At 48.0% G+C, this 19,874-nt stretch overlaps 1 protein-coding gene across 1 annotated transcript in view; it reads left to right on the top strand.

Annotated features, from left to right (window-relative positions):
• LOC144175909 (uncharacterized) overlaps nt 1–19,874 on the top strand; it is a 59,948-nt gene that overhangs the window by 21,738 nt on the left and 18,336 nt on the right. The window contains exon 4 of the mRNA XM_077704979.1: nt 5,629–5,682. Within this exon, the coding sequence (XP_077561105.1) occupies nt 5,629–5,682 (54 nt within the window). The remainder of the gene's footprint in view (nt 1–5,628; nt 5,683–19,874) is intronic.

The raw sequence follows: 19,874 nt of genomic DNA, 5'->3' as shown, positions 1-19,874 counted from the left end.
AAACCCCATTGTGTTGCTGACACCTTTTCCAATGCGGAGCATAGTTATCCAAACCTTTCGGGCTTTTCTTTTTTATCTCTAGTAAAGGTATGAACGCTGGCCTTTCCCGGCACTGAGCGATTTCTATACTGCAGTACACAGCACATTCGATTGCTTTTTGGTTTTGCGTTCTCAATCCCGGCGTTTCCGAACGCTTCGGCTGTCTTCGCCCGGGACGCCGATCATCTACAAACAGCTTCGGAAAAAAGGCGCGCGGTGGCACCACCGCTGCTGGAAAGTGCGAATAACCGGGCAGGGGGTTATTCTGAGAAATAGATAAGGAGGTTGAGAGTTGACGTGGAAACCACCCGGTCTGCTCTTATTCAGCCGTATTCGCTCTGCAAGTGAATGCTCAATGAGCGGGGCTTCGTCTTTTGTGTGACAGTGGTTAAGGGAAAGTGTTGTGCAGATGTGACGTTTAATTGATCAACTTCACGTTTGCGAACAGAAGGAAAGCCGTTGCTGCCAGCATGCCAACCGTTGGGTGTCCACTGCAGTGAAGGTGTCGTCTGCAATTGCAGGGTGTGTCCTCCTTGCTGTAAAGGGGCCATGAAGACAGCACACAGCCTTCTTTTCCTCTAATGGTGTTTTTTCAGGTCTAGGGCTTGTCCAGCTGCAAATGATGCTCTGTTGGCTGAGGATATTATCCATTAAGGGGGAACATGGGTCTTAAAACAATTTCTTTTAATTTTTACGTAAACTTTGTGAAACTTGTCAGTCTTGCTGCTTTTTCTCCACTGATTTCAAATATGCCATTATTTTTTGAGTAAGTCAATTACAGTGGAACCCCACTGGTACGTCTCCCGGATTTACGACGACCCACTTCTTACGACGGATCACCGCGGTCCTAGGAAACTCCCCATATAAACAAATTCATAAAAAACCCCGATGATATGACCTCCGGGTGCATGGGGTCCGCTTCATACGACGGACCCTGGCGCGGATAAACCGGTGTTTTTCCCACATTTTATTTTACACCGCTTCGCCGCCTTGTCCCAACCTTCTTTATTCTTAACCACCCTTTGACGCTGCTTGATGTGCAGAGGTCCGCATGCAGGTGAGACAACCTGCTGAACAGACGCATTGCAAGCAGGCGGGTACTCGTGAGCGGGAGTTAACCTGCGACGGCTCCACGCGGCAGCAGGACACCAACGCGCCCACCGCGAGAAGTCCTAGTTCAGGGTTCAGGTGGCTCTCGGACTGTGAATTTGAAGCTCCCATCGAGCCGCCGACGAATGCGAAAACACTGCGACGCAGCCCCACGGCGGTGACTGAACACCCGCTTCCTCGCCCGCTCGCTCATTCCAAGTTTCTTCTTATGATGACGCTCTCTTCCCTCTCTCTGCTCTCTGCTTATCAGTGTCTTTCAAAGCGGCATTGTCACTCCGCTTCTTTCTTTGCTAGGGTGTCTACAAATACGCTCGTCCGCAGCAAGGCAGGAGACACCGCCATTTTGGGTCACTCACTGGCCACCGCAGCAAGTCACTGTAGCAAGACCGCGCTATAATTTTCACTGCAACACAGTTTACTCGCAAAGTTTGACCCATCTTGTCTATTTCACGTTGCTGGGTCTTGTGGGAGAGGAAAACACCTATGTGTTGAGCACTTTGACCCAATAGCGACGGCACAGTACCGTTCAAAGGGGGCCTCCAGCCTTAAATTCGTTTTTTTATCTTCGCCTTGTACTATCGTTTGTTCCGCTTAGCCTTGGGAGTTTCACACTCTCTTTTTCCCCCTCTCAATTCGCTCGACTCCGTCGGCCTTATCTATATAGTGCCGGATGGCACGGGTGTCACGTAGCAAGCGACGCTTGATTGTCGGGTTATCTAGGATGCCATCGAGGGGAGGAGGCACAACATAGGCGTTTCTTTTTTTTATTTTTTTATTTTTTTTACTTGATATTTCAGATAAATGTTCACAAATCATGCGAGAACGCGCTAAATATAGTAGTTTAAATAAGTTCTTAGCCTACCTATCGCGTGAGACCATCTACAAGGCTGGCATTTATCCGCACCCCGTCGTATGACGCTTTCTTGCGGTCCCTTGAAAGTTGTATTATCAGGGTTCCACTGTGGTTACCGAGATAATTATAGATAATTAGTCATTTTTGGAGGAACAATAGGCAAGACAGTGTAGGTCATAAAACTGTAATCTTTACATTTTTCTACTGCTACAAACCCTGGTGAGTGCAATAAGAGAATTGGTTTTTTGATGCACCGCTTGGAACTAATTTTACAGCTCATTAAACCTTGGTGTGTGAAATGGGCATTTGAAATGGTTCCTTGCCACTGGTGCCACCAAGGTTTAATTAATGAGCTCTAAAATTAGTTCCAAGCGGTGCATCAAAAAAGCAATTCTCTTATTGCGCTCCCCAGGGTTCGTAGTGGTGGAAAATGTTGTCATGGGACACATAGGCGGGCAATGTCCCATACTGCCTGTTTCAGTCAGCAGATGATGAAGACGAGGAAGAAGTGGCTGGGGCCTGGAGAGCGCTGTCTTGTGGCAGCCGTGTAAATACTGTAAATAGATCGTTCACCCCATTGCATCGTTCGTCTCATCTTCGTCCTGCCGTCACGTAATGTGATGTCACGGGACAATATAAAGGTTACAGTTTTATGACGAACACTGTTTTGTCTATTGTTCCTCCAAAAATGACTAATTATCTCTAATCATCTGGGTAACTAATTTGACTTACTCAAAAAATAATGGCATATTTGAAATCAGTGGAGAAAAAAGCAGCAAGTCTGACAAGTTTCACAGAGTTTACTCAACAATTAAAGGAAGCTGTTTTAAGAGCAGTGTCCCCCCTTAAATCTAAAGTTTCACCTATCCTGCTGAATTAAACATTTCGCGACCTCACCAGTGAGGGTAGTTGCCCAAAACGAATAGTTAGTATGTAGACTCCTTGTAGCATCCAGATGCTGCAATCCAACAGAAACCGGAACTGAAACTGACAAGAGGGCACCCAAGATGCGGTTAGTTACTGTCAGCCTTCCTAGGCAGTGTAGCAGTGCCACTTGGCGACTGCTCCATGCTCAGTTCACTTCTGATGAGACCTGCCATATTTTGTAATGGTTCAAAACAGCCGTTTCAGGAAACATTGGGCATGACTTTGCAAACAGGGCCACATTAGTGGCAGTGTCTCCCATGCCAGTTAGCTGGTGTCATAAAGACTTGCCCAGTGCACCCGAAAATCCTCAAATCATCGGCACAGCGCTGGGTAGGGCAGTGTCAGCCAGTCGTAAGTTAGTGTCGGGGCAACAGCATACATTTTTACGTGTTCATTTGTAACTTTCATCATTTCTCTTTTTTTGATTTATTTATTTCTATCAATTTCTATTTATTTATTTCTGTCAATTTCTATCACTAACGTTTGCTGCAAGGTAATGGAACACGTTTTATACTCGCACATCGCTACATTTCCAACATCTGTGGATTTCTTTCACGCAAACCAGCACGGCTTTCGTAAAGGTCATTCGTGTGATGCAACTCGCTCTTTTTCTGCACGATATCCACTCAAGTCTAGATCGCAATATACGTACTGACGCAATTTTTATCGATTTAAGAAAGCCTTTGATAAAGTTCCCCATGCTCGCCTGGTACTAAAATTGTCATCCCTAAACCTTCACCCGTGTGTTGTTAACTGGATCCACGGTTTTCTAACATGCCGACAGCCGTTCGTCTATGTTAATTATCATTCATCATCATCAACACCAGTACTCTCAGGCGTACCACAAGGTACAGTCCTGGGACCTCTTCTGTTTTTAATATATATCAATGATTTGGCTTCTAATATTTCCTCTGGCATTCGTCTCTTCGCAGACGATTGTGTAATTTATCGTCCGATAACTAACAGCTCTTACAACTCTGCTCTTCAAGACGACCTTAATTGCATCCAACGTTGGTGTAACACTTGGCTTATGTCTCTAAACGTCTCCAAAACGAAGCTAATATCCTTTCAGCGTCGCCGCAATCACGTCTTATCAAATTATAGCCTTAACAATCAATGTATCCAAACTTCTGATTCGTTAAAATACCTTGGTGTGCATATTTCATCTGATTTAACTTGGTCCACTCACATCAACAGCGTTGCCAATTCTGCTAACCGGCTGCTTGGGTATCTTCGCCGTAATCTTGCCCTCACATCTCCTGCTGTTAAACTTCTTGCCTACAAAACTTTTGACCGACCCAAGCTTGAATATGCTAATGCCATTTTCGACCCTTACCAAATTAACCGCATTAATGTTCTGGAATCCGTCCAAAATCGCGCAACAAGATTTATACTTTCCGAGTACTCCCGTGGTTCAAGTATCTCCGCCCTGAAAACCCAACTTAATCTTTCCACACTTGTATCCTGCCGCAAAATTGCACGACTTTGTCTTTATCACAAATTTTTCCATTCTTTGCTCATCGATGATGAGCACATCAGAAGAGCGAACCGCATTTCACGCACCACCCATCGTAACGCAGTGTATCCCGAGTATGCCCGCACCACTACTTTTCAGCAATCTTTTTTTCTGCGCACTGCGCGAGACTGGAATGACCTGCCTGCCGAAACCGCCCTTATCATCGATTCCCAGTGTTTTAGGCGAACCATTAAAACACGCCCATAATGTTTTGCGATGTCACCCTATGCCGTGTGTACGCCCACACCTCATGTAATGCCCCAAGCTGGGGCCCTTGAGAAACCAATAAATAAATTTCCCTTACCATGCTTACCACTATAAGAATGAGCTGTAAATTTCCAGCGCAAATAGCTTGTTATGAAAGCTGATAATTCCTGTTTGATTTTGTTGACCTTGCCCAACCGCAACAAGCGGGTCATAATGCATCATAACTCTGGTGTGGAAAAGTAAACCAGTCAGTCGCCTGCTTCTTCTGTTTTCCTCATTGTATAAGTTTATTTGAGTGAAGTTCGCCTTAAATGTGGCATGAGTGCTGCTCCAGTGAGGCAGTCTTTCGAATGAACCAAACTTTTATTCTGTCTTCATGGCCCGTTTATGAACCTTTCGGTCTGTAGTATTTCAGTTTTGGTTTCTCTTTGCCCTTACATGCCACTAGTGGCGCCAGTGTTGCTACCATGCAGGCTATCTGATTTGATAGGAAGAGGGTATCACCTGTTGTCACTAGAAGGGAATGTTTGTCATTGATCGCCAACGTTCTAAATCTGATTCGATGATTCTCGAAGCATTAACGCTGAAAGGTAAATGCTTACAAGGCAAGCACCGTGTTATTACGTCACATTGTTGTCTGTGTCGTCGTCGCATGTGCATTCCTGGAGTTCTTAGACTCCCATAAAGTTTTCTTCCCTGGAGAAACTTGTGTCATCCTTGGCCACGTGACAATATGCATGCCTCCAAATAAAGAATGTTTTTTTTTTGTCTGTGGCTGCATTTTAAATGCAATCGCTACCAATTAGTTCCAGTGCATTTTTGGGGCCTGCTGTGTGTGCAGTAGGTCTCCTCTAGGAGGTGTATGCATTCATTGCATGTTGCCACCGGCTGGTGTTGGCGCTAGCTGCTGGGCTGTTTGAAAGCAGGCTTTTCTGCCGTGGAGTGTCAGCTGTGGAATCGTCGCTCTTTCTCGTAGGCACCCAGAGGACGCCGCTTGGGCCCCTGACGCCAGTCCAGTCGCAGAACATAGGTACTGTTCAGTCATGGCTGCTCACTGTTATGGTCTGCAACCTAGCTTCAATGCCTCCTTGTCGAGAAAGCTTTATCCCTGTGTCTAGGAGCGCAAAGTTCAGCATTTTTCCTGCATCCCATGTAGAGACAAAAGGAAGAATATAGGTTTTAAGAAAGAATCAACTCTGCACACCATTTGCTGGGAGAACCAGGGGCCCTAGGATGATGTCAGGACGTAGCTGGGCTTTTTTAGCTAGAGGGTGTTCATTAGGACAGCATGAGCACCGCCATGTCATCACAGTGTGCAAACAGAAGCACGAGGGTGAAGTTCACCCAATGCCCGGGAAGTAGGAGGCCCTCACTGAAAGCCTTCCTCAGTACCCTCTGTCGTCGCTAGCAGAGAACACCACAAGTGCATGTGAGCGGCGATTGGTTGCAAGCGCGCAAAGTGTGATACCACATCTGGTGTCCGACTAGTTCTAAGTCATTGCAAAGAATACACTTTGCAAGTTGCTTATTGGGGAATTTTTGATTTTCAACAAGGCGTGGTTTCATGTATCTCAGTTCATTATTTGTGAAAACAAATGTCCTCCTCCAATTTTTAACTCCAAAATACCTTGAAAACTTATTTCAAAGTTTTGAATATTTGCGCATCCCTAGTTTTTCTGATAGCAAGTGCAAAAGAAAACGTTTGTTAAATAAAAACAGTGTCAAAGAGAGGCGAGACGAAACCACCAAACATAGAGCTGTTTCAAGCACAACAGCAGCAGCAAAAGGTCCCAACAGATGGCGCGCGGGGCGTCGCAGGGCAGCAGGTGCAGCCGAAGATTATGCCCTTTTGTTTGCCGCCCGTTTTTCTTTCCAATTCAAAGGCTGTCTGAGTCAGATAGCTACACCTTTTGCGCACTGCTGAGATTTTCTCAGTTGTTTGATGCTAGTAGTGTTGCATCATCAGTCTGTCTTTACTGGGCTGTCCTGCGCAGATGCATGTGGTGCCAAAGCTCTACAGAGCAGTTTTTTACGCCACTGGTCACTGTAGTTTGTCTTGTACTCATTGAGGCTGAGCAAACTAACTGTAATCGACCCAGAACTGTGGCACTACAACTCCCTGTTGGGCTGCCTCTCCTGTGCTAGCTTGTTGGCTCGTACCTGTCTAGGGTAGCAGTGGGAGCTGTTTGAAGGGCATAAACTGATATTCTTCCTTGCTGGTGATGCTAAGGAAATTTTAGCAAAAGAATTGTTAAAATGATTGCTTTTCGAAGCAACTGTTCGACTCGCCTGCATTTGAGACAGAATTTGAGAATTTCTGTCCAAATTGATAACTGGAAAAGTTTGTCAAATGTAAATACTGCCGCGAACCATACATTGGGGTTGTTTATTTGTGTTTTGCTTTTACCGCCCGGCTGCGCCGGTCTGTGTTATCTCTGCGCCAAGGGAAGCGCGTGTTCCATTCTTTCTTTCTGTGCCGCATGTGTTATCTGTCGTGATAGGGAGAGCATTCCGATCTAACGTGAACAGCCCAGAATAATCTTCTTGGATCGACTGTGTTCTCGATGTGAATCGATGTTTCGAGAACCACGCGCGCCGAAAGATAAAAAGCCTGCAGTGCGGACGCCGGGGCATTCGATTCGACGACACTCGCCGACGCAAGTCACTTTGTTGACCGCTGCTTCGCCGCCTCTGTATTCTTTTGAGTTGTTAGGGGAGCACAAGTTCGCTCCAATAAACGTGTTTCTCATTCAAGACAACTGCATCCTCCTTGTCTTCGCGACATCTGGTGGAGGTGCGGGGTACTAAGCCTTTATGCCCTCTACGACATCTCGAAGCCGCCAAGCCAGTCCAACCAGAGAAAGCCCCCGACTGCAAGGATTGCTACCCGAGTTCGGTCTTCTGCCAGAAGGGCCCAAGAGAAGGAACGCTGCAACCAACACCATGGTGCAAGAAACAACGTCGCCAATCATCCTGCAGCAGCCCCGAGAACCGCCATCGTTCCGGGGAGCCCCCGCTGAAGACCCCGAAGAATGGTTGGAGAAGTTGGAGCGCGTCCGCATCTTCAACAGGTGGGACGACGAAGAAACTTTCCGGCATGTCTTCTTTTACTTAGAAGATGCTGCTCGAACTTGGTTCGAGAACCATGAGAGCTCTTTGACCGACTGGACTCAATTCAAGAGGGAGTTCCTTAAGACCTTCACTACCGTGGTGAGAAAAGAGCGAGCTGCGCTTTTGCTTGAAACTCGAACGCAGCACCCCAACGAAGGAGTCGTGATTTTCGTTGAGGAGATGAAGCGACTTTTTCGTCGTGCGGACCCTGAAATGACCGAGGAAAAGAAGCTCAGGTTTCTAATGCGAGGAGTGAAGCAAGAGCTTTTTGCTTGTCTAGTCCGTAACCCTCCGAAGACAGTGGCCGAATTCGCGTCTGAGGCGGCCGCGATGGAGAAGACGCTAGAAATTCGAACGAGGCAGTACGACCGCCCTGTCAACGCGCTGTTCTCGGAGACCATCGGTGCTGCAAATGGAAGCTCCGATACATTGCGAGAGACCATCCGAGCAGTGGTCAGGGAGGAGCTTCGGAAGCTTTTTCCAACGACGCCGCAACCTCAAGTGGCTTCCCTGACCGACGTAATCCGAGAAGAAGTCCAAAACGCACTGGGAACTTCTACGCCGTCGGAAGCACCCTGCGAACCACAAGCCATGACCTACTCCTCGGCTGTTCGTCAACCCCGCACTGCTCCAACCCGTCGTCAAGAGGCCGAGCCATACCGCCGTCCAACGCCGCCCGCCCGACGCCCTGTAGACCAATACCAGACGCCAAGGAAGACCGACGTGTGGCGAACGCCCGATAATCGCCCGCTGTGCTACCACTGCGGAGAGGCCGACCACATCTACCGTCGCTGTCCCTACAAGAGGCTCGGTTTGCGAGGGTTCTCCGTCGACGCCCCACGCCCCCGATACGGCCAGCGCCCTGCTGAGATCGAAGAATACCTCTCCAACACCAACCGAGGACCAGCCCGCTTCAGCCGTTCACCGTCGCCCTACCCGTCTCAGTCACCGAACCGCCGCAGCACTGCTGACTTCTCACGTGGAAGGTCCCCCAGCCCACGCGGGGGAAACTAAAAGCAGCAACTTCGGGAGGTAAAGTTGCACAACGGCGGAAAAATGAAAACCCTCCAACGACGCAGCGACTCGCGGAAGACCATCATTCACGACATGCCCTCATCCCGACGACCCGACCTAGCCCTAACGAGACTCCTGAACACGACGACAGCTACACGGCGCGACGCGTACCCGACCTGACCGAGACGTTCGCTGAGAAGACGACGACAACGACGACGCACACTGCCCGACCGTCAACACGTACAAGCAGAGATACGACGCCCCGACGAACCCGGAACTCGAGGAAGACTGCATCTGACGTCAAGGTGTCCATCGACGGCTTTGACGTAGTCGCCCTCGTAGACACGGGAGCTGACTATTCGGTAATGAGCGAACCATTTGCGTCTAAACTGAAGAAAGTTATGACCAGATGGGACGGTCCGCACATACGCACAGCAGGAGGCCACCTCGTGACGCCAAGTGGAACGTGCACATCGCGCGTCACCATAGACGGCACAACGTACCCTGCGGCGTTCGTCATTCTGCCTAACTGCTCCCGCGACGTAATTCTTGGAATGGACTTTTTGATGGACAACGGTGCAATAATCGATCTGCAGACCAAGTCAATAACTTTTTCCCCCAATCACTCCATGACGCCGGAACCGAACCCCGAACGACGGGCTGCTGTAAGGATTGCCGATGATCATGTCACCCTGCCACCCCGCGCAAGCTTGATGGTCGCAGTCTACTGTGAAGATGCTGCTCCTGACGTCGACGCTATCGTAGACACTGATCAAAGGGTGCTTCTCGACCGTGGTGTGTCGGTCGCAAGAGGCATTGCGCGCTTCAAGGAACACCAATCCCACATTCTGGTTACTAATTTCACCGAGGAGTACCAGCATTTAAACAAGGGCGCGGCAATTGCATTCCTCGAAGAAGCGCAAGAAGCAAGTGACGTGATCGCGGTCGCCGACTTTGAACGCACACCCGTAGAAACCTTCAAGCTCCCGCAGCCCTTCGACGTGAATCCGGCGCTACCGCAAGAACAACGGAACAAATTATTGGCTTTGCTGCGTTGCTATAGCGAATGTTTTTCGTCGAGCGCAAAACTACGTCAGACCCCTCTAGCGAAGCACCGAATAATAACCGAAGATGGAGCCCGACCTACCCGACAGTCACCGTACCGCGTCTCTTCACGCGAACGGCAAGCCATCCGGACTCAAGTCGACGACATGCTCAGCGACGACATTATTACTTTGTGTTACTTTGGTAGCTTTATGTTTGGTAGCTTTGTGTTACTTTGGTAGCTTTATTCCAGCCTTTCCTATATGAAATGTGTGGGCAATACGTGGGGGAAAGTTTTTTTATTCGTAGACTGAAAGTGTGGCACAGGCTATATGCAGGGGCGGGTTATCCTTGTGAAAATATGGCACGACGCGCTGTGGGGGCCTAACAACTAAGGCATTGTGCTACTGAGCCCAAGGCCATTGTAAGTTCGATCCCAGCCGTGGTGGCTGCTTTTCTGGTGGAGGCAAAAAGCAGAAACACCCGTGTGTTTGAGATTTTGGCGCACAGTAAGGATGCCCTGGTGGTGAAAATTAATTTGGAGCCCTTCACTACGGCACGCCTCATAGCCCAGGTGTGGCCCCAAAATTTTCAAATTTCAATTTTTGCAAACATATGTACATGGACGATCCCCTTGAAAGGATGCTGGTGCACTATTCGAAAATTCCCACTTGAAAGTTTCTGCAAGCTCTCTCTCTCGGTTTCTCTCTCTCTCTTTCTCTCACTCTCAAAAGAGTTGTTAGTTTGATTTATGGAAAACTGCCGGAATGGAAGTGTATACAATAGGTAAAGGACAATGGGATAAACTCTAAAACTCCAACAAAAGCAAGGCAATGTGGTGAAGCAGTGCAGGTGCACGCAGATAAACAACTTTAAAGAACAAAGAAACAGGAGAAAGCAACCAAAAGGTTGTAGCCTGTAGGCAATATCTCCGTCGTGGCCAAGGGGTCATGCAGACAAAATGCAAGTTTGGTTCATGCAGAAGATTGCCTCGTTACAATAACACTGACACTGCTTGTAACGCAAACTTTGCTCATATAAGCTGTATAATTAGGAAAAAAGAGAGTGGCCATGCGACCCACTAGCTCGTTTCTCGCACTAGAACCTGTGACGTATTATGGGCAACTGTGCCCATAGATTGGCTCAGCCAGCAACATTCAATGCTAATTAACCTGGTTATAAGCTTGCAGAACGAGCTATGTGTGCTTAAATTTAATTCATATTCCTTTTATATCAATAAGAATGGTGGGGTAAACAATGGAAATTACAGACGCACACATAGACATAGAAGCACCAGTGCGTACTGCGTGCACTATGCCGGTTATAGCTGCATAGCCATTCGGCGCATTTAGCTTACACTGGCAAAATGGCATAAGTGAGTGACATTGTCTTCTGTCACTCTGTTTATTGAGCGTACCCATGTTTCACGAAACGAGAACTATCAAACATTATCCAGGCACAAATCCGGTTAAAACAGAGTGAGGGTGGACAGCAATCCAAAGCTGTATGGTGTTGCCATCTAGGAGGACTGACAGTAAACAAGGCTTTCTGCAATTTGCTGCAGCCCTAGTCCGCATAGTTATGTTCGCTTCATTACTTATCCTGGATACATCATTGCAGACGTCACGAAACACATGATTCAGCAGGAGAGTCAAAATTGTGGTTTAAATTGGTTAATTTTTTAGTGAATAAAGCATCGTTTGGTGCCAGACAAGTGCTAGGGGCACTATGAAACACCAAATACCCTCAAAAATGAAGCAAAGGCAGAAAACGGCTTGCTGCGGTATGGTGGCACCATCTAGGTTGACTAACGGTAAACAAGTCTCCGCTTCACACCAAGTTAGCTTGAAGACCCATTCTTATGATGTCATTGCAGACTTCAAAAAACACGATTTGTCGGGAGAATCAGAATTTTAACTTAGATTAATTTCGCATTGAATAAAGCATCGTTTCCTTCCGGAGAAGTGCTGGAGGCACTATAAAAGACGAAACCTTTCGAATAAAACAAACTTGTATTTTGTCTGCATGGCCTCTTTAAGATGTAAGATGCCATAGTGTTACGTATTTGTTTATCGGGGCAGCATTTGGGAACGTGGCTGCTGCATTCACCATCCATGCTGTCAAAGCACTGAAGGTCAGCGGAGCAAATGAGACCAGCAGCTACGATCTTAAAGGGGCCATGCAGACAAAATACAAGTTTGTTTTATTTGAAAGATTTTGTGTGTTATAGAGTCGCCAGCGCTTGCACGGCAGCAAATGGTGCCGTATTCACAGAGAAATGAATCAATTTAGGTTGAAATTTTGATTCTCCCGCCAAATCGTGTGTTTTTGTGACGTGTGCCATAAGTCACACGGGCAGCTATTCAAACGAACTTCCAGTGCGTCATTAGGCTCTGCAGCCTTGCTTACTGTCTGTCCTCAAGACGGCACTACCAAAGTGAGCCGCGGACTGCTGTCTGCCGTTGCTTTGTTTTTGACCGTATTTGCATTTGGCTTGTTTTTGTCCTAATATGGGGTCGAGCATACCCCATGGGGTAAACATGGGGTATGCTCGACAAACAGGGTCACGTAAGATAATGTCGCTTACGCCAATCGGCCAGTGTTGTGTAAGACAACTCCGAAGCGGCGGACTGCTGTGCAGCTAAAACAAGCATAGTGTACCCAGTACCAACAGCACTGCGCATCAGTACTTCTATGTTTATGTGTATTTTGGTAACTTTCAATGTTTTCCCTACCATTGTTACTGCTGTAAAATGAATATGCATTACATTTAAGCGCAAATAGCTTGTTTGGCAAGCTTATAAGCCCTGCCTAATTTGCGCTTGCTTTTGCCGGCCTCCGCCAATCGCAGAGCTGGCTGGTATGACATCATAGGATCTGGTGCGGGAAATGAACTAGTGGTTTGCATAGCCATTCCCTTTCTTCCTAACTGTGAAGCTTATTTGAGCGAAGTTTACGTTAAACAAGATGTCAGTATGATTCTAACGAGGCAATCTTTCGAATGAAACAAACTTGTGTTTTGTCTTCATGGCCCCTTTAAAGGTGCCCTCTACTGTACACAGGTCGCTGAGAGCCAACGTTTCTTATTCAACCTGCCTGCAGAACAAGCACACTAGGGCTTTGATAAATGAGTGGCAATTTCTTGATCAGTTAATCCAGTTATCACTCCTGGCACAACGTGTCAATGTTTTATGGGCCCCGCACGGCGACACCGCGGACTCCGAGCCCCCATACTCGCGCTGTATCCTACTGTGGCTAGGAGTTGTAAGGTGAAGGGCAGAAACCACAAACGGTGGCCGGCGGAGCCCAGGTCAAGCTCTGGAGGATGGGCTTTAAGTCTTTTTACCAGGCAGGGAGCTCCAGGACCTCCTCAGCGATTAGGGTAAGGCTGCGGAAGAAAGTACCCCCCGTTCCCTGCTTTATACTATAGGTTATGGTATTGTCAAAACCCCTTCCCAAACGTGGCTGGTCCCTAAAAAGGGGCCGCACCGAAGTATCTTATCCACCTCTATCAACAACCGTTTTTGCAACAAACGTGAACAACTATTCTCGTTTTCTTGTAATTGAGTTAACTGACACAGCAAGATCTGTCACTTCATTGTCCATCTTCTTAGTATCAAAGTTCCTGGAAAGTATTATTGGTGAGGCGTACAAGGCCAAGAAACAAAGAGCTGGGGAATTGCTGGTGGACGTCACCACGCAGCAGCTGGCAGAAAAAATCTTGACGTAGACCTGAATCGCTGATCTTGACATTGTGGTCACGCCCCACCGCAGCCTAAACAGCTCCCAGGGCGTGATTTCCAATCCCGATCTACTGAACGAAATTGAAGCCGACCTGCTGGAGGGTCTTAGAGGTCAGGGCGTAACTGGGGTCAGGCGCATAAACATACGTAGAGAAAACAAAGAAATTCCGACGAAGCATCTCATGCTTACCTTTGACAGGTCAACACTCCCTGAATTTATAAATGCGGGTTTCATCTGATGCCCAATCCGGCCTTACATTCCTAACCCGCGGCGCTGTTTTAAGTGCCAACTGTTTGGGCATGGCACTAACTCTGGCCGCGGCCATTTTACCTGTGCAGAATGCGGCCAACATGACCACCCGTCCAAAAACTGCAACACCCAGAATTTCACCTGTGCCAACTGCCAGGGGCCTCATGCGGCATGGTCCCGCACTTGTGAGAAATTCAAACAGGAAAAACAAATCATCAATGTGAAGGTCACGGAAAACATTACCTTCCGAGAGGCGCAAAAGAGGTTCGCCTCTTTCCCCCTGGGAAAATACACCGACGCAGCTCGCCGGGGGGCGGAGTGGCGTCTGGTTTCAGTAGGGACTCAGTACCGGGAGTCAGACTTTGTCCATCTGCTGCCCCCCCCCTCCTTGGGTTGCCTCAGGCAGCCCAAACAGTCAACACACCGCCTGCCCAGTCAGCAACGGTTGTGGTGGCAACAGTCATTCGGGGTGCCGCTGCATACACCATTTCCTCTCCACCTGCCCAAAGCTCACGTGAGGGTACGGAGGAGATGGAGATTGAGGAGCCCGCGGCCGCCCCCGCCCCCCCCTTGCACCGCCTGTGCCACCTCTGGAACTGCCATCGGTGGTTGCAGGAAAGAGCACCCACAAGGGTGCCAGGTCCAAGGAGCCCGATCCGTTGGGTACTCTGAGGATGTCCGACGAAGACATGGACGTTGGACCCTACCTGTCTGCATCACAGCGGAAGAAACGGGTACCATTGTCCAAACCTCCCTACAAGCCAAAAAAAACAAGAGTCACAGCCCCGAAAGACAATACATAAACACTCATTCACACATTTTCAGTTGCTACTGCAAATAATGGGAAGAAAAAATATAGTACAATGGAACTGTAGGGGCCTCATCAAAAATCTTGACGATGTATATGAGTTACTGCACACCAAGCAACCAAGTATAATGTGCCTGCAGCAAACTCATCTGAGCAGCAAAAACACGAACTTCCTCAATAATTATATGATATTTAGAAAAGACAGAGATGGATGCACGCACTCCTCAGGCAGTGTGGCTATTGTCGCTCGAAAATGCATTCCATGTAATACCATCTCCTTAAACACCGTCCTTGAAGCTGTTGCGATTCGTTCATTAATATTTAATAGATTAATAACGGTATGCTCCCTTTACATCCCTCCTGACTTCCAGCTCTCGAGCTCAGATTTCGAAGGGCTGGTAGATCAGTTGCCTGAACCTTACATCTTGATAGGCGATCTGAATGCACATAATTCTCTTTGGGGCTCTTCCTGCACCGATGCCCGGGGCCGCCTCATTGAGAAATTCTTAACATCGTCGAGAGCATGCCTTTTCAACAAGAAACAGCCTACATACCATAATATAGGGCTCAACACTTACTCGCACATCGACCTTGCTATTGGATCGGCAGTACTCTTTCCATCTCTTGAGTGGGACGTGGACACGAATCCATACAGTAGTGACCACTTCCCTACTTCTTTAACATGCATAGACAAAGGCCCTACCAGTTCACCTTCTCATTATAGGTTCAATGAAGCAAGAGCGATCTGGAATACATTTACAGAAACATCCAAACTACACCACACAACCATTACACACCTACACATTGAAGAAGCTACCCAACTACTCACGGCACACATCCTCCACGCCGCCGAAAAGTCCATTCCCCAGGTCTGCGGGGCTCCGCGTAACCCAAGGAGGCCATGGTGGACTGAGGACTGCTGGCGAGCGCGACAAGCCCAGAAGAAGGCGTGGAGTGTCCTTCGCAGGTACCCCACGTCGGTTAACTTAATTTCTTTAAAAGTGCAAAGGTTTTGGGAAAGCGCGTGCGCCGTGATGCAAAACGAGGTAGTTGGCGCTCCTTCATAACATCCATTAATCCATACACAGGCACACGCAAGGTATGGAGATGAATACGTAAACTCAGAGGACAACAGACACACAGCCTGCCCCTGGTTATTACAACAGGGGACACACTAGAGGACCAGGCTAACACACTCGCACAACACTGCCAACACATGTCCAGCTCAGCACACTACACGAACACTTTCCTGAAGCATAAGACCTCTTGTGAAAAGAAACCCCTATGCGACAATAACAAATCACAGACTTCTTACAACTCCCTGTTTTCACTACGTGAGCTGAGGGCTGCTCTGAGCTTGTGTAAACCCTCAGCTCCAGGCCCAGACAACATTACATATACAATGATTCAGCACCTACATGCAGACACACTTGAAACACTTCTTCATCTGTACAACAAAATATGGCTTTCGGGGCACATTCGACACTCTTGGAGGGAGGCCATAGTAGTGGCTTTCTTGAAGGAGGAAAAGGACCCGTCGTCTCCCTCAAGTTACCGCCCCATTGCCTTGACAAGCTGCCTGTGCAAGCTTTTCGAGAAGATGATTACCCGGAGGCTTGTGTACTTCCTGGAGTACAATGGTCTTCTCGAGAGCTGCCAGGCAGGCTTCAGGGCAGGGCGCTCCACCAACGATCAACTTGTTGCATTGGAATCCTACATAAAAGATGCCTTCATTCACAAACAGTTCTGCATTACAATCTTCTTTGATATGGAAAAGGCCTACAACACGGCATGGCGATACGGCATCTTGAGCGACTTCAATATTCGGTGTTTCGGGCAACATATGCTTAACACCTTTTCTAGCTACATGTCTGAATGGACTTTCCATGTAAGAATTGGTAGTGCACTTTCTAATGTACAGGTCCGCGCAGAAGTAAACGGAGCACGGGAGCGGTGGTCAAACTGCATCACTGCGCCGCGTGCCGGCGCCGACGGAAACCAAGGGGCGCCGGTCTAAGAGAGTGTTTGCACTGCCCCCGCCGCCATTTCTGACATGTTTAATCGCCCCTCTGCTGGCGTGTCATACTGGGCGTGACGGTCTTCAAAAGGCAGCGCTGGGCTATGGAGGGGTGCTGGTTGCATTGCCGCTCGCAGGCATCAGCGGCGACCGAATCCGCCGCTGTTCAGCTGGACGAAGCTGCGGGAGCTCGGAAACGTGCCTTCTGGCGCGCTGTAAAGGGCGCCGTAAAATTGTAGGCCGCTGCGGTATTCCATAGCACGTCTTTGCGATATAATTTATTGTAAGCCGACAACAAAATTGCCTTGGACAATATAGAAAGCACATTCACAGAACCTTTTGTGATTCGGAAGAAAAATCTCGCTTTCAACGTTGTTTTTGTTTTTAATTTTGGGTTTCTCCCAAGCTACTGCTGCCACTCAGTTCCGGTCTGTTCTGAAGAAAGGAAAACACCAAATGCCCATGCGATGGAAATTTTCTGGGTTAAAGAACACTGTATAAAGAATAGATACAATCATTGTCTTCTATTACAGTGGCCCTTGGTACAAGAGCAGTCGACCACGGGCCAACCGAGCACAGTGGTAGGGCGCCTTAAGTGGTAGGGCGCTTCATCATGTGGCCTTAATTAAATATCCAAACAAGTGTTATGCAGAACCGTCAACACTTCTGACGTTGTCTATTTCTGTTGAGGCACCCTCACAAATACGGGTCTAATTGAAATAAGTTTCACGCTGCTACTGAGCAAGGCAAGGTGTTTTTCACAGCGGAGCTGTTCTAGGGCTGGGCTTTACGACTGTCGTATGTGGTATCGCGTCACGCTGCTTCCGGAGCACGTTTTTCCCCCCGGAAAAAAACAGTTCCTTGTGTGAAAAAAACTTCTTAAAAACAAAAAAGTGGTCCTACGGCCTTCATATATAAAAAAAGACAGCTGATAGTTCCCATAAAAGAAAATGTCTCCTAACAATGCATTTGTGCTTTGAGGTGAATCGACTTTCAAAGGATATGTGTAAGTTTGGTTTTTTGTAGGATGGCCTTTCCACATTATTTTTTGTGCCGTGAAGCATGGCCAGAGGGAAATAACCTTATTTGCTGAGCTAATTGGCTTAGAAACACGCGGTGGCCGCCGGCAGAAGGCTGGCGGCGATGCTGGCAGCTCAGTCAACCGTTTGTAGCTGCATTCCCGGTTGCGAGCTGCCCAGCGCATCCTCCCACCGCTCGTTGCTGCAGATTGGGGAGATGGGTTGAGAGGACTGGCCACAGGGTGTGAGTGATTGTCAAAGGAGTCACATAGCAGTGATGTGATTGGGTTGAATCATTTTGGAGCAGCTTATGGAGCAGCCAAAAGTAGGTTTTGGAGCAGCAGAATCGGCTTTTGGAGCAGCCAGAACAAGCATTAGGTTTTGAGAAATATTGATACAAGGGAAGCAAAACAACTGAGAGGAGCCCCAAAAGCAGCGTCCTGGGCACACAGAAATGTTTAAACAAGTAAAATGCCTTCGGTGCAGACGAGTTTCTGCCACACAGATATCTTTTAGCAGTGACTATGAAATGCCTCAAGACAAGCACCGAAAGAGTTTGTGTGAGTATGCACATGCATTCACTGCCTGAGCCAACAGATCAGGAAAGAACTTCAAGGTTTATTTTAAAAATGACTATTGTGAGGAGCGTGAATTCATCCATCAAAGTAAAGACACCGCAGGGTTTGATTACTTGCGGCAGCCTAGTAGCTAGTACCCTAAAATGAGCGCAAAAAGACTTCTCTTCCCTCAACTATGAGCCAAGAAGCACAGGCTCTGCAAAATGACATTGTCGAAACAGCCACGACAGAATGTACTGAGTACATTTTATGTAAAAGCTTCTAGTGCCCAACCTCTAGCGCAGGGGTTCTCAAGCATATTGGTCCCAGGGAACCCTGCTAAGTTCGGTTAAGTGCCAAGAAACCCCCCCCCCCTTGCCATTTTTCATTCCGTTCATGCTACATTAACGTGCAATAAATTCAAAAGCAAGCAAGGTTCGGCGCACGATAAAGATCCCCAGGTGGTCAAAATTAATCCGGAGCCCTCCACTACGGCGCGCCTCATCGTCTGCGTTGCGTCGGCGCATTAAACCCCCACAATCAAATCAATCAATCAAAAAAGCAAGCAAGGGTATCGTTTTTTTTCCCGTCGACTTTATGCGAATGCGTACGCTAGCGGCACTTATATCCAAACAGGAGAAATGCGCATGGGGGTAATATAAGGCCGAGATTCAAGTGCAATAGTTTAACCACGTGGCCCGTTTTCGGAGTCTGGCTGGCTACAAGCTGCTGGCGAGATTTATTGCGCAGCTCGCGCGTTTCTGTTATGCGCCGAGATGTGCTTAGTGACACTCAGGCGTGAGTAATAGAGGTTCCTTAGATCGATCGCACCTCAAGTTTACCATACAAGACTTTGCGACTGCAGAACCAGGGAAAATTTATCAGTGGCTCGTGGAACCCTGAGGAGGGGCCTGCGGAACCCCTAGGTTCCACGGAACCCACTTTGAGAAACCATGCTCTAGCGCTTAACCTTCAGGTTCCCAAGACAAAATTGAATGCTACATGTCCCCTCCGACCTCTCACTCGCTTTCCAGTTTGCAGCGGACTAGGTTTGCAACAACGCCAACTCTCTGGCTTTCTTTGAGCGGTAAGACTGTCTTCATGAAGCACCCACCCAGCTTGTGAAAGAGGGTCACCCATGATGATCAATGAGTAGGTGGACCAACGGCTAACTTATTTGAAACGAAGACAAAAAAATCAGTGAAAACGTCGACCACGTTCTTCACAAAGAGTAGCTTTGCAAAGAAAGTTTTACCAGAAAATGCTTTCCTGAAGCGCTCCTGTAGCGTTCCTCCATCTCGACATGTTGAGTCAAGCAAGATCCCTTTCTTCGAAGCTCAAAACTGTTCAATGAACCGGCTTACAGGCAGACCCAAATTAAGCCATCATGAACTTTCATCTTTTTCCCTTTCCCGCTAGCTACCCTTGCAATGCCCCCTCCATCTCGACCCCTCGGAGCTAGTCACGTGAACTCCTGCCAAACTTTATTGCAAAACAGATATGGAGGCGCGTGCCTAATGGCAAAGTTTTGAAGCGCTCGATACAGCCAGCTGGCTCAGACAGAGATGTTTAGGCCCATTACCCCGGCAGATATGGCATGGGCACTTTCACTAGCGGCGCAGATGGTACCGTTTTCGCCCACATTATCAGCTCCTTCAC

This window comes from Haemaphysalis longicornis, unplaced genomic scaffold (genome assembly GCF_048455015.1).
Source record: "Haemaphysalis longicornis isolate Haplotype H1 unplaced genomic scaffold, Haemaphysalis longicornis Haplotype H1 scaffold_1, whole genome shotgun sequence".
Taxonomy (NCBI): Eukaryota; Metazoa; Arthropoda; class Arachnida; order Ixodida; family Ixodidae; genus Haemaphysalis; species Haemaphysalis longicornis.
This window is presented reverse-complemented; position numbering and strand designations above follow the sequence as displayed.